The sequence below is a fragment of the Salvelinus sp. IW2-2015 genome, unplaced genomic scaffold (assembly GCF_002910315.2).
Source record: "Salvelinus sp. IW2-2015 unplaced genomic scaffold, ASM291031v2 Un_scaffold3272, whole genome shotgun sequence".
NCBI lineage: Eukaryota > Metazoa > Chordata > Actinopteri > Salmoniformes > Salmonidae > Salvelinus > Salvelinus sp. IW2-2015.
The window spans coordinates 63,695-76,871 of record NW_019944557.1 but is presented as its reverse complement, the minus strand read 5'-3'; the positions used below and the strand labels follow the sequence as shown (position 1 = coordinate 76,871).

The 13,177-nt window shown below is 44.5% G+C and overlaps 1 protein-coding gene across 1 annotated transcript in view; it reads right to left on the bottom strand.

The window, feature by feature from the left end:
* Positions 1-1,798: 1,798 nt before the first annotated feature.
* LOC112075609 (histone deacetylase 11) overlaps positions 1,799-13,177 on the bottom strand; it is a 14,762-nt gene continuing 3,383 nt past the window's right edge. The window contains exons 2-7 of the mRNA XM_024142578.2: positions 12,403-12,548; positions 11,842-11,942; positions 9,397-9,513; positions 4,283-4,325; positions 2,767-2,843; positions 1,799-2,058 (exon numbers count right to left, since the gene is read on the bottom strand). Of these exons, the coding sequence (XP_023998346.1) occupies positions 1,951-2,058; positions 2,767-2,843; positions 4,283-4,325; positions 9,397-9,513; positions 11,842-11,942; positions 12,403-12,548 (592 nt within the window). The 3' untranslated portion in view covers positions 1,799-1,950. The remainder of the gene's footprint in view (positions 2,059-2,766; positions 2,844-4,282; positions 4,326-9,396; positions 9,514-11,841; positions 11,943-12,402; positions 12,549-13,177) is intronic.

Below are 13,177 nucleotides of genomic sequence, written 5' to 3'. Positions count from 1 at the left end.
TGGCTGTGTCAGTTTTTACATTATCGTGTCTGGAAGCTGTGTCATGCTGCTGTCAGTTTTAACATTACGGTGCTGGAAGCTGTGTCATGGTGAACAGGATGCTATTTGGGATGCTGAGACAGTGATGCTGGGTGAGTTGGCCCAGTGAACAGCGATTCTATTTGGGATGCTGTTACAGTTGATGCTGGTGAGTGGGCCCAGTGAACAGGATGCTATTTGGATGCTGAGACAGTTACAGTGATGCTGGTGAGTGGCCAGTGACAGATGCTATTTAGGTGCTGAGACAGTTTACAGTGATGCTGGTGAGTGAGCCCAGTGAAACAGGATGCTATTTGGATGCTGAGACAGTTCAATATGCTGGTGAGTGGCCCATGACAGGACTGCTATTTGGGGATGGCTGAAGACAGTTACAGTGATGCTGGTGATGGGCCCAGTGAACAGGGTGCTATTTGGGATGCTGTTACAGTGGCTGGGGAGTGACAGTATGATTGGATGCAGACATCGGGCGGGACCAGTAACAGGATGCTTATTAGGAATGCTGAGACAGTTACGTGATGCTGGTGAGTGGGCCCAGTGAACAGGATGCTATTTGGAGCTGAGAAGTTACAGTGATGCCTGGTGAGTGGGCCCAGTGAACAGGAGCTGATGTTGGGATGTGAGACAGTTACAGTGATGCTGGGAGTGGGCCAGTGAAGCAGATGCTATTTAGAGATGCGAGACAGTTACAGTGTGCTGGTGAGTGGGCCCATGGAACGGATGCTATTTGGATGCTGAGACAGTTACAGTGATTGCTGTGAGTGGCGCCAGTGAACAGCATGCTATTTGGGATGCTGAGACACGTTACATTGTGATGCTGGTGAGTGGGCCCAGTGAACAGGATGCTATTTATGGAGAATTAGTCTGATGATATGGCAGTAATAATGTGATGCTGCCAGTACGACGTGTGGCCCAGTGAACATGGATGCTATTTGGGATGCTGAGACAGTTACAGTGTGCTGGTGAGGTGGGCCAGTGAACAGGATGCTATTTGGGATGCTGACACAGTTAGTGATGCTGTGAGTGGGGCCAGTGAACAGATGCTATTTGGGATTGCTGAGAAGTTACAGTGATGCTGGTGAAGTGGGCCCAGTGAACAGGATGCTATTTGGGATCGAACTGTTAAGTGATGCTGGTGAGCTGGGCCCAGTGAACAGGATGCATTTAGGGATGCTGAGACAGTACAGTGATGGGTGAGTGGGCCCAGTAAAGGATGCATTTAGGATGCTGTTAAGTGATCGCTGCGCTGAGTGGGCCCAGTGAACAGGATGCTATTTGAGATGCTGAGACAGTTACAGTGATGCTGGTGAGTGGCCGCCCAGTGAACAGGATGCCTATTTGAGTGTGAGACAGTTACAGTGATGCTGGTGAGTGGGCCATGACAGGATTGCGTATTTAGGGATGCTGAGACCATTACAGTATTGCTGGCGGAGTGGGCTCAGTTGACAGATGCACTTTTGGATGCTGAAGACAGTTACAGTATGCTGGTGAGTGGGCCCAGTGAACAAGGATGCTATTTAGGTATGCTGAGACAGTTACAGTGATGCTGGTGAGTGGGCCCAGTGAACAGGATTGCTATTTGGGATGCTGAGAACAGTTCAGTGATGCTGGTGAGTGGCCAGTGAACAGGATGTCATTTGGATGCTGATTACAAGTGATGCTGGTGAGTGGGCCCCAGGAACAGGATGCTATTGGATGCTGAGACAGTTACAGTGATGCTGTAGTGGCCAGTGAACAGGATGCATATTTGGATGCTGTTACAGTGATGCTGGTGAGTGGGCCCAGTGAACAGGATGCTATTTGGGATGCTGAGACAGTTACAGTGATGCTGGTGAGTGGGCCCAGTGAACAGGATGCTATTTGGGATGCTGTTACAGTGATGCTGGTGAGTGGGCCCAGTGAACAGGATGCTATTTAGGATGCTGAGACAGTTACAGTGACCATCTCAGGACAACTCACCTGGTGTGCGTCCAGATCTATGATGGTGGCTCTGGAGATTCCCTCCACCCTCTCAAACAGAAACTAGGACAGACAGACAGACGGACAGGCACACAGGAGGTGAACAGACAGACAGGAGAACAGACAGACCAGACAGACAGGAGGAGAACAGACAGAAACAGACAGACAGGAGGCAAACAGAAAGACAGACAGATAGGTGAACAGACAGACAGGAGAACAGACAGATCAGACAGACAGGAGGAGAACAGACAGAAACAGACAGACAGACAGACAGACAGACAGACAGACAGACAGACAGACAGACAGGAGAACAGACAGACAGACAGGAGAACAGACAGGAGAACATATATTACTCTTTACCTTTGTCTCGGTCATGTATGAGACATTCACATTATTGTGGAATAGTAGACAAATCTATGCTGAACAAAAATATAAACGCAACATGCAAAAATGTCAAAGATTTTACTGAGTTACAGTTCATATAAGGAAATCAGTCAATTTAAATAAATTCATTAGGCCCTAATCTACGGATTTCACATGACTGTTTAATCAGCTGATATGCCACACCTGTCAGGTGGATGGATTATCTTGGCAAAGGAGAAATGCTCACTAACAGGGATGTAAACTAATTTGTGCACCAAATTTGAGAAAAATAAGCTTTTTGTACATATGGAAAGTTTCAGTGATCTTTTATTTCAGCTCATGAAACAGAGGACCAACACTTTACAGTTTGCGTTTATATTTTGTTCAGTATAGTTGCAATGTTCTTACCTTGATAGCTAAGGTGATGTCGGCGTAGGCACAGAATCCTCCTCCTTTATCACTGGAGCAATGGTGGAAGCCCCCACCTGAGAGAGACAGACAGAGAGAGAGACAGAGACAGAGGCAGAGAGACAGAGACAGAGAGAGAGAGAGACAGACAGAGAGAGAGAGAGAGAGAGAGACAGAGAGAGAGACAGAGACAGAGACAGAGACAGAGACAGAGAGAGAAACTTTTGAGCCCAACAATGGCAGCAGATTTTCATAGCCCCCCACCCAAATGCAGAGGCCTTTGAAGCCCCAATGGCTTATCCCTGACCAGGGGTCATTACAATACAGTACCCCATGGATATTCAAAATAACACTGCACGGAAGAAGAACAACAACAAAAAACTCCTCAAAGACAATACAGAGACACTATTTGCTGACTGCCACAAAGAGGGGAACGTACGCAACTTAATATTCCACACAGACCATCTCCTGGCATGGCACAGTGCTATAAGAGTACACTACCCCTATGTCAAGAGAGAGGGTATTAGCCCAGGTTGGAAACTCAGAATACTAGACACTGAGGAAATTAAATTGAAACAACCTCTGTCAACATGTACAAGTCTGGGACAGTAATGGTGCAGGACATCCTCATGCAGTTCCAGCAGGACTTTTACAGGATCAAAGAGAGAACAGCAGGAAAAGATCTCTCTGTGAAGACTCCCCCATCCTGAGTGAGTCTGATCACACCTCTTCAAACAGTTACAGAGAGCTGGTAGTTCCATCCACCAAAAACCAGGTGTTAAACAGGGAAGAAACTCAGAGGGTATGCTAATTTTTGATGGCATAGATGGCCTTGTCTCTCAGATTGTTCACAGCTTTGTGGAAGTTATCAATTTGTATAGCAGACCCTCATGCCAAATTGAGTCAAAAGCTTTTTTGAAATCAATAAAGCATGAGAAGACTTTGCCTTTGTTTTGGTTTGTTTGTTTATCAATTAGGGTGTGCAGGGTGAATATGTGGTCTGTCGTATGGTAATTTGGTAAAAAGCCAATTTGACATTTGCTCAGTACATTGTTTTCACTGAGGAAATGTACGAGTCTGCTGGTAATGATAATGCAGAGGATTTTCCCAAGGTTACTGTTGACTCATATCCCACGGTAGTTATTGGGGTCAAATTTGTCTCCACTTCTGTGGATCGGGGTGATCAGTCCTTGGTTCCAAATATTGGGGAAGATGCCAGAGCTGAGGATGACGTTAAAAAGTTTTAGTATTTAAGCCAATTGGAATTTGTGGTCTGTATATTTTATCATTTCATTGAAGATACCATCAACAGCACAGGCCTTTTTGGGTTGGAGGGTTTGTATTTTGTCCTGTAGCTCATTCAAGGTAATTGGAGAATCCAGTGGGATCTAGTAGTCTTTAATAGTTGATTCTACAACACTCTCTCTCCAAACTCCAACTCACTGTCTGAGTCAATTAGGAGGTGAATTGGCAGTGAAACTGACCAGCCATGAGAAGGAGAGGAGACAGAACTCACCTACATTGATGGCCCAGCCTCGGTCTACAGCCAGTTTCCCTGCCTACAGACAACAAACACAATACATTAGAAACACTACAATACATTAGATTACAAACAACACAATACATTAGAAACACCACAATACATTAGATTAGAAACACCACAATACATTAGAAACACCACAATACATTAGATTAGAAACAACACAATACATTAGATTAGAAACAACACAATACATTAGAAACACCACAATACATTAGATTAGAAACAACACAATCATTTTTTTATTTTATTGAACTAGGCAAGTCAGTTAAGAACAAATTCATATTTACAATGACGGACTACCCAGTCATTGTAAACAAAAGGATTAGATTAGAAACAACACATTAGACTAGAAACAACAGACTTTCTACCAGACTGGTATGGCTTCCCTCTCTACCAGACTGGTATGGCTTCCCTCTCTACCAGACTGGTATGGCTTCCAAGGAGCCATGGTAAGTTGCTGGCTAGCATTACATTTATCTTATAAAAAACAATCAATCTTAACATAATCACTAGTTCACTACACATGGTTGATGATATTACTAGGTTAACTAGCTTGTCCTGCGTTGCATATAATCAATGCGGTGCCTGTTAATTTATCATCGAATCACAGCCTACTTCGCCAAACGGGTGATGATTTAACAAAAGCGCATTCGTGTCAGGGTATATGCAGCAGTTTGGGCCGCCTGGCTCGTTGCGAACTGTGTGAAGACCATTTCTTCCAGACAAAGACCTTAATTAATTTGCCAGAATTTGACATAATTATGACATAACATTGAAGGTTGTGCAATGTAACAGCAATATTTCGACATAGGGTTGCCACCCGTTCAATAAATACGGACGGTTCCGTATTTCACTGAAAGAATAAATGTTTTGTTTTTGAAATGATCGTTTCCGGATTTGACCATATTAATGACCAAAGGCTCGTATTTCTGTGTGTTTATTATATTATAATTAAGTCTATGATTTCATATTTGTTAGAGCAGTCTGACTGAGCGTGGTAGGCAGCAGCAGGCTCGTAAACGTTCATTCAAACTTTCCTGCATTTGCCAGCAGCTCTTAGCAATGCTTGAAGCACAGCGCTGTTTATGACTTCAAGCCTATCAACTCCTGAGATTAGGCTGGCAATACTAGTGCTTATAACAACATCCAATAGTCAAAGGTACATGAAATACAAATGATATAAGAGAGAAATAGTCCTATAATTCCTATAATAACTTCAACCTAAAACTTCTTAACTGGGAATATTGAAGACTCATGTTAAAGGAACCACCAGCTTTCATATGTTCTCATGTTCTGAGCAAGGAACTTAAACGTTAGCTTTCTTACATGGCGCATATTGCACTTTTACTTTCTTCTCCAACACTTTGTTTTTGCATGATTTAAACAAAATGTAACATGTTTCATTATTTATGAGACTAAATAGATTTTATTTATGTATTACATTAAGTTAAAATAAAAGTTTCATTCAGTATTGTTGTAATTGTCATTATTACAAAGATGTATATAAAAATATAAAAAATAATACAAATAAAATCAGCCGAATAATAGGTATTTACTTTTTTTGGTCCTCTAATAAATCGGTATCGGCTATGAAAAATCATAATCGGTCGACCTCTACTTCAGACCTAGTGAAGGAGCTGTGAGTGATACTTCAGACCTATAACTATACAGAGGAGCTAGGACTATACAGAGGAGCTAGGACTATACAGGAGCTAGGACTAAGAGGAGCTAGGACTATACGAGGACGGACTATACAAGGAGCTAGGACTATACAGAGGAGCTAGGACTATACAGAGGAGCTGAGGACTATACAGAGGAGCTAGGACTATACAGAGGAGCTAGGACTATACAGAGGAGTAGGACTATACAGAGGAGCTAGGACTATTACAGAGGAGCTAGGACTATACAGAGGAGCTAGGACTATACGGAGGAGCTAGGACTATACGGAGGAGCTAGGACTATACGAGAGTAGGCTATACAGAGGAGCTAGGACTATACAGAGGAGCTAGGACTATACGGGGAGCTAGGACTATACGAGGAGCTAGATATACGAGGAGCTAGGACTATACGGAGGAGCTAGGACTATACGGAGGAGCTAGGACTATACACTGTGTTGACAGTGTACATGGATCCAGTAATGCAGCCCAGCCAGCCAGTCAAACAGCCAGCAAGCTAGACAGCCAGTCAAGCAGCCAGTCAACCAGCCAGCCAGCCAGCCAGCCAGCAATGCTATAAAATCAACCAGCAATCTAGCCAGCCAGTCAGCCAAACAGCCAGCAAGCTAGAAAGCCAGCCAGCCTGCCAGCCAACCATTCAGCTAGACAGTCAGCCAGCCAGTCAACCAGTCAGCCAGCTCGCTAGAAAGCCGGTCAGCCAGCCACTCAACAGCCAGCAAGCTAGACAGCCTGTCAACCAGCCAGCCAGTCAGCCAGTCAGCCAGCCACTCAACCACCAGCAAGCTAGACGGCCTGTCAACCAGCCAGCCAGTCAGCCAGCCAATCAGCCAGCCAGACAACTGATGGAATAATAATAACACGTATTAGCATTTATACACACACAGCTGGGGAGTGAACCACTCAGGTCTGCCTTGCGACACACAGACACACAGCTGGAGTGACCACTCAGCTGCCTTGGCGACACACAGACACACAGTGGGGAGATGAACCACTCAGGTCTGCCTTGGCGACACACAGACACACAGCTGGAGTGAACCACTCAGGTCTGCCTTGGCGACACACAGACCACAAGCTGGGAGTGAACCACTCAGGTCTGCCTGGCGACACACAGACACACAGCTGGGGAGTGAACCACTCAGGTCTGCCTTGGCGACACACAGACACACAGCTGGGAGTGAACCACTCAGGTCTGCCTTGGCGACACACAGACACACAGCTGGGGAGTGAACCACTCAGGTCTGCCTTGGCGACACACAGACACACAGACACACAGCTGGGAGTGAACCACTCAGGTCTGCCTTGGCGACACACAGACACACAGCTGGGGAGTGAACCACTCAGGTCTGCCTTGGCGACACACAGACACACAGCTGGGGAGTGAACCACTCAGGTCTGCCTTGGCGACACACAGACACACAGCGGGGAGTGAACCACTCAGGTCTGCCTTGGCGCACCACAGACACACAGCTGGGGAGTGAACCACTCAGGTCTGCCTTGGCGACACACAGACACACAGCTGGGGAGTGAACCACTCAATTCTGCCTTGGCGACACACAGACACACACAGCTGGGGAGTGAACCACTCAGGTCTGCCTTGGCGACACACAACACACAGCTGGGGAGTGAACCACTCAGTTCTGCCTTGGCGACACACAGACACACAGCTGGGGAGTGAACCACTCAGTTCTCCTTGGCGACACACAGACACACAGCTGGGGAGTGAAACACTCAGTTCTGCCTTGGCGACCACAGAACACACAGCTGGGGAGTGAAACACTCAGTTCTGCCTTGGCGACACACAGACACACAGCTGGGGAGTGAAACACTCAGTTCTGCCTTGGCGACACACAGACACACAGCTGGGGAGTGAACCACTCAGTTCTGCTTGGCGACACACAGACACACAGCTGGGGAGTGAAACACTCAGTTCTGCCTTGGCGACACACACACACACAGCTGGGGAGTGAACCACTCAGTTCTCCTTGGCGACACACAGACACACAGCTGGGGAGTGAAACACTCAGTTCTGCCTTGGCGACACACAGACACACAGCTGGGGAGTGAAACACTCAGTTCTTGCCTTGGCGGACCACACACACACGCTGGGGAGTGAAACACTCAGTTCTGCCTTGGCGACACACAGACACCAGCTCTGACAGGAAGATCCAGTCCTCTGAAAAGACCATCAGATCACTGCTCTGTACATGAGCATCAAAAACAATAGCCTTGTTTGTCTTTCTGACATTAGTTGTTGTTGCTGCTGACTCAATATTTATATAAAAGGGTATTTTACATAATGTGCCACAGAGAAGAGAGACACAGAGAGAGACAGAGAGACAGACACAGAGAGAGCAGAGAGAGAGACAGAGAGAGACAGAGAGAGACAGAGAGAGAGAGACACAGAGAGAGACACAAGAGACACAGAAGAACACAGATAGACAGAGAGAGACACAGAGAGAGACACAGAGAGAGACACAGATAGACAGAGAGAGACACAGAGAGGACAGAGAGAGAGACACAGAGAGAGACAGAGAGAGACAGAGAGAGACACAGGGAGACAGAGAGGAGACAGAGAGAGACAGAGAGAGAAGAGACAGAGAGAGACAGAGAGAGACACAGAGAGAGACAGAGAGAGAGACACAGAGAGAGACACAGAGAGAGAGAGAGACAGAGAAGAGAGACACAGAGAGAGACACCAGAGAGAGACACAGAGAGAGACACAGAGAGAGAGACACAGAAGAGAGAACAGATAGAGACAGAGAGAGACACAAAGAGAGACAGAGAGAGACACAAAGAGAGACAGAGAGAGACAGAGAGACAGAGAGCTCATGTTTTGCTGAATAGGCAGTATCCAACGCTAAGAGGGATGACCCCAACCAAGGGTTAGATACTGCAGCAAACGAACCCTGCCTCATGGCCTAGAACCAAATAAAACAAGCACATTAGTGAGACTGACTGGGTTTCAACAAAGGTCATCAGAACATAATAAGGCTGTGTTAGCTCTCTGAGTTCATGGGTCTCAGGGAAGGTTAGTAAGGCATAAAAAGTAAAGCATTCTTCTCTATCCGTAAAGTTTTTWAAAAAGCCAAGTAATGAATTTATTCCAATACTAATTTGAGAAGAGTCTTTCCCCTCAGAGGCTCTGATACCTGTGAAGGCCCTAGGACAAAGATCTCCAGCTGTTCAAATTCTAAGAAGAAGCCTGTCTCTCCCAGGATACGCCAAAAAACTACCAAATACAACTGGTTTTGAATAAAACATTCAATAACACCCTGTGAATCTATTTCCTGAACACAAAACTCCAGTCTGGACGATGACAACAGATTTCTCACGTTACAGTAGCAGCTAATACAGAGGCTGCTGGGAACAAAGGTGACAAGCTGACACTATGGTAGACATCATCCAACCTACCATGATGGTCCCTCCGGTCTGCGTTCTGAGTGGTCTCAGGACCCGTCTCTGAACCAGGAAGTTAGGTAGGCATAGGAGGGGAGGGATCTCTGTGATGGTCGCTACAACCACGGACCACTGGATAGGACGAAGAAAACAACACATCATCCTCACACACACACACACACACACACACACACACACACACACACACACACACATGCAGAACACACACTATGGGAAGTTCTGATGTACAACTAGGTTTAAGAAGGTGATTTCTGAATGGGATTGATTACTGCTGGCAAAATGTCACGGCGTTATTAAAACGTCTTATAGAAGAAAACACTCTAAAGTTTTCAAAACTGTTAAAATAATGTCTGTGAGTATAACAGAACTGATATGGCAGGTGAAAACACGGGGAAATCCAACCAGGAAGTACTATTATTTTGAAAGGCTGTTTTTCCATTGAAAGCCTATCCACCATACAAAGACTTAGGACCCAGTTCACGAGCTCTGTGGCTTCCTCTACATGTGGCCAGTCTTTAGGCATTGTTTCAGGCTTTTACTCTGAAAAATGAGGGAGATACAGCACTTTCAATCAGTTGAAATATTATTGATTATTTATGATTGATTATTTACAACCGGAGGATTGATTTTAAACATCGTTTGGCATGTTTCTACTAACTTTGATTGTACTTTTTTAAAACTTTTCGTCTGGAATTAGTGCACGCGCTTTAAGCATTCGGATTACTGGACAAAACGCGCAGACAAAAATAAGGTATTTGGTCATAAAGAGGGACATTATCGAACAAAACCAACATTTATTGTCTAACATGGAGACCTGGGAGTGCCACCAGATGAAGATAATCAAAGGTAAGTGATTCATTTTATTGCTATTTCTGACTTTTGTGACACCTCTCCTTGGTAGGAAAATGGCTGTATGTTTTTCTGTGGCTAGGCGCAGACCTAACATAATCGCAAAGTGTGAAAGCGTAAAGCCTTCTTGAAATCTGACACTGTGGTTGCATTAAGGAGAAGTTTATCTTTATTGGTATGTTTAACACTTGTATCGTTTATCAATGTTTATGATGAGTATTTCTGTAATTTGATGTGGKTCTCTGCACTTTCACCGGATGTTTGTTTGAGACAATAGATTTCTGACCATAACGCGCCAATGTAAACTGAGATTTTTGGATATAAAAATGAACTTTATCGAACAAAACATACATGTATTGTGTAACTATGAGTGCCATCTGATGAAGATCATCAAAGGTTAGTGATTCATTTTATCTCTATTTCTGCTTTTTGTGACTCCTCTCTTTGGCTGGAAAAATGGCTGTATGGTTTTCTGTGACTAGGTGCTGACCTAACATAATCGCATGGTATGCTTTAGCAGTAAAGCCTTTTTGAAATCGGACATTGTGGTTGGATTTACAAGAAGTTTATCTTTAAAATGGTAGATAATACTTGTATGTTTGAGGAATTTTAATTATGGGATTTCTGTTGTTTTGAATTTGGCGCCCTGCAATTTCACTGACTGTTGTCGAGGTGGGACGCTACCCACTTGTACCAGAGAGGTTAATTGATTGAGTAAACTCCAACAAACATATCTGGGCTCTTTATTCTGTGTAATTTAATAAAGTAAACAGCAACAAAAAGACAAAGTCTAACATTTTCAACATGAACCTAAATAATAACCAAACTTTGATACAATATAATTTTCCCTGATTTGTACAACATTTTGTTTGGAGTAGTTTGAGTGCTGAGAGGAAGAGCTCGGAGGAGAGAGAAGAAGGAGAAAAGGGGAAAAAGGAAGAAGAAGAAAAGAGGAGGTGGAGGAAAGAGGAGGAGTAGGGTTAGGGTTTGGTGTACTGTACACAATTCCATGTTGACTCATAGGAGAACCAGAGATACAGTACAGTCTTTTGAGGTAGCGTTTGGTGTCAACCCACCTTGAGTCTGTTGAGGTGGCGTTTAATGTCAACCCACCTTGAGTCTGTTGAGGTAGCGTTTAATGTCAACTCACCTTGAGTCTGTTGAGGTAGCGTTTAATGTCAACTCACCTCGAGTCTGTTGAGGTAGCGTTAATTTGTCAACTCACTGAGTCTTTGAGTATGTTTAATGTTCAACTCACCTTGAGTCTGTTGAGTAGCGTTTAATGTCAACCCACCTTGAGTCTGTGAGGTAGTTTAATGTCAACTCACTCGAGTCTGTTGAGGTAGTGTTTAATGTCAACTCACCTTGAGTCTGTTGAGGTAGTGTTTAATGTCAACTCACCTTGAGTCTGTTGAGGTAGTGTTAATGTCAACCCACCTTGAGCTCTGTTTGAGGTAGTGTTTAATGTCAACATCACCTACGAGTCTTGTTGAGGTAGTGTTTAATGTCAACTCACCTTGAGTCTGTTGAGGTAGTGTTTAATGTCAACTCACCTCGAGTCTGTTGAGGTAGCGTTTTGTGTCAACCCACCTTGAGTCTGTTGAGGTAGCGTTTTGTGTGAACCACCAGCAGGTCTTCCTCTGTAGCCTCCCGTGCCTCAACGATGCTCCCATCACTGATCAACTTCTCCTCTGAGAAAGACAGAGGAAAGCGAGAGCGAGAACGAGAGAGCAAGAGATCGATAGAGAGATCGAGAAATAGAGACGAGAGAGAGTTAGAGAGAGAGGGAGAGAGTGTGTGAGAGAGTGGGAGAGAGTGTGTGAGAGAGAGGGAGAGAGTTAGAGAGAGAGGGAGAGAGTGTGTGAGAGAGGGAGAGAAACAACAGGTTAGACCTGATAGGTTAGTAAGGAGGAGGACTCAGTGTTCACCCTACAAAACATACAAGTGGTGAATAAAACTTTTGCCTCCTTCAAATCAAATGTATTTATATAGCCCTTCTTACATCAGCTGATATCTCAAAGTGCTGTACAGAAACCCAGCCTAAAACCCCAAACAGCAAGCAATGCAGGTGTAGAAGCACCTGTTCAGCATACTACCAGGCTACCTGACCCACAGTACCCATGTAAAACATTCTAAATGGTGATTGATTACCCTTTAGGAAGTGGATGACTTTCCCCCACTTGCCGCTGTCAAAGGGGTGTAGTTTCTCCAGGCCCATGAAGGTGATGTTGTATCCTGGCGAGTAGACGATAGGCAGACATGACGACGGCACCTCCAGGTATAGCTGGGTACCGTGACTARGGGAAACAACAAACAACAGATATAATACCAACTTTATGGTCACCTGTAAACGTTCTTCTTCATAAAATGTGCACTGTCATTACACTGTAACTAAGGTGGAATAGATGCATCCAACCTCTCCTATTTATTAATAATGTATCCGTTATTTCATTTGGCACGGTTATTACACTGATAAATGTATGATGTAAATACCATGTCAATTCAATACTAAACCACCTCTTATGGCGTGGGTAAGATGCAGCCAAACCCCAACGGTGCTCTTGGTGCAGTTTATAAACCTCAATAGCAGTTATTTGGCGCTACTTTCCCCTTCTGTGTGAGACATGTTGTCCAGGGGTGTCATCATTATTACAATTCTGTAGCAAACTGTGTCACCATTTGTAAAAGTTTTCAACAGAAACCTTTTACTCCAAATGGAAAACGCAAACGAGAGTTTCTATTGGACAAATTCAGATAGATCTGTCCCCGTTTAGTTCAATTTGCGCTGATTTCTTCCGTTTGGATCTTAAAACGGTAAATGGTTTCCGTAATGAATACACCCATCACTGTTTTCATCTGGAAATCAACACAATCATTACCCACTGGACACTGCAATGTGGACATTTAGGTAATATTTGGTTGAGAC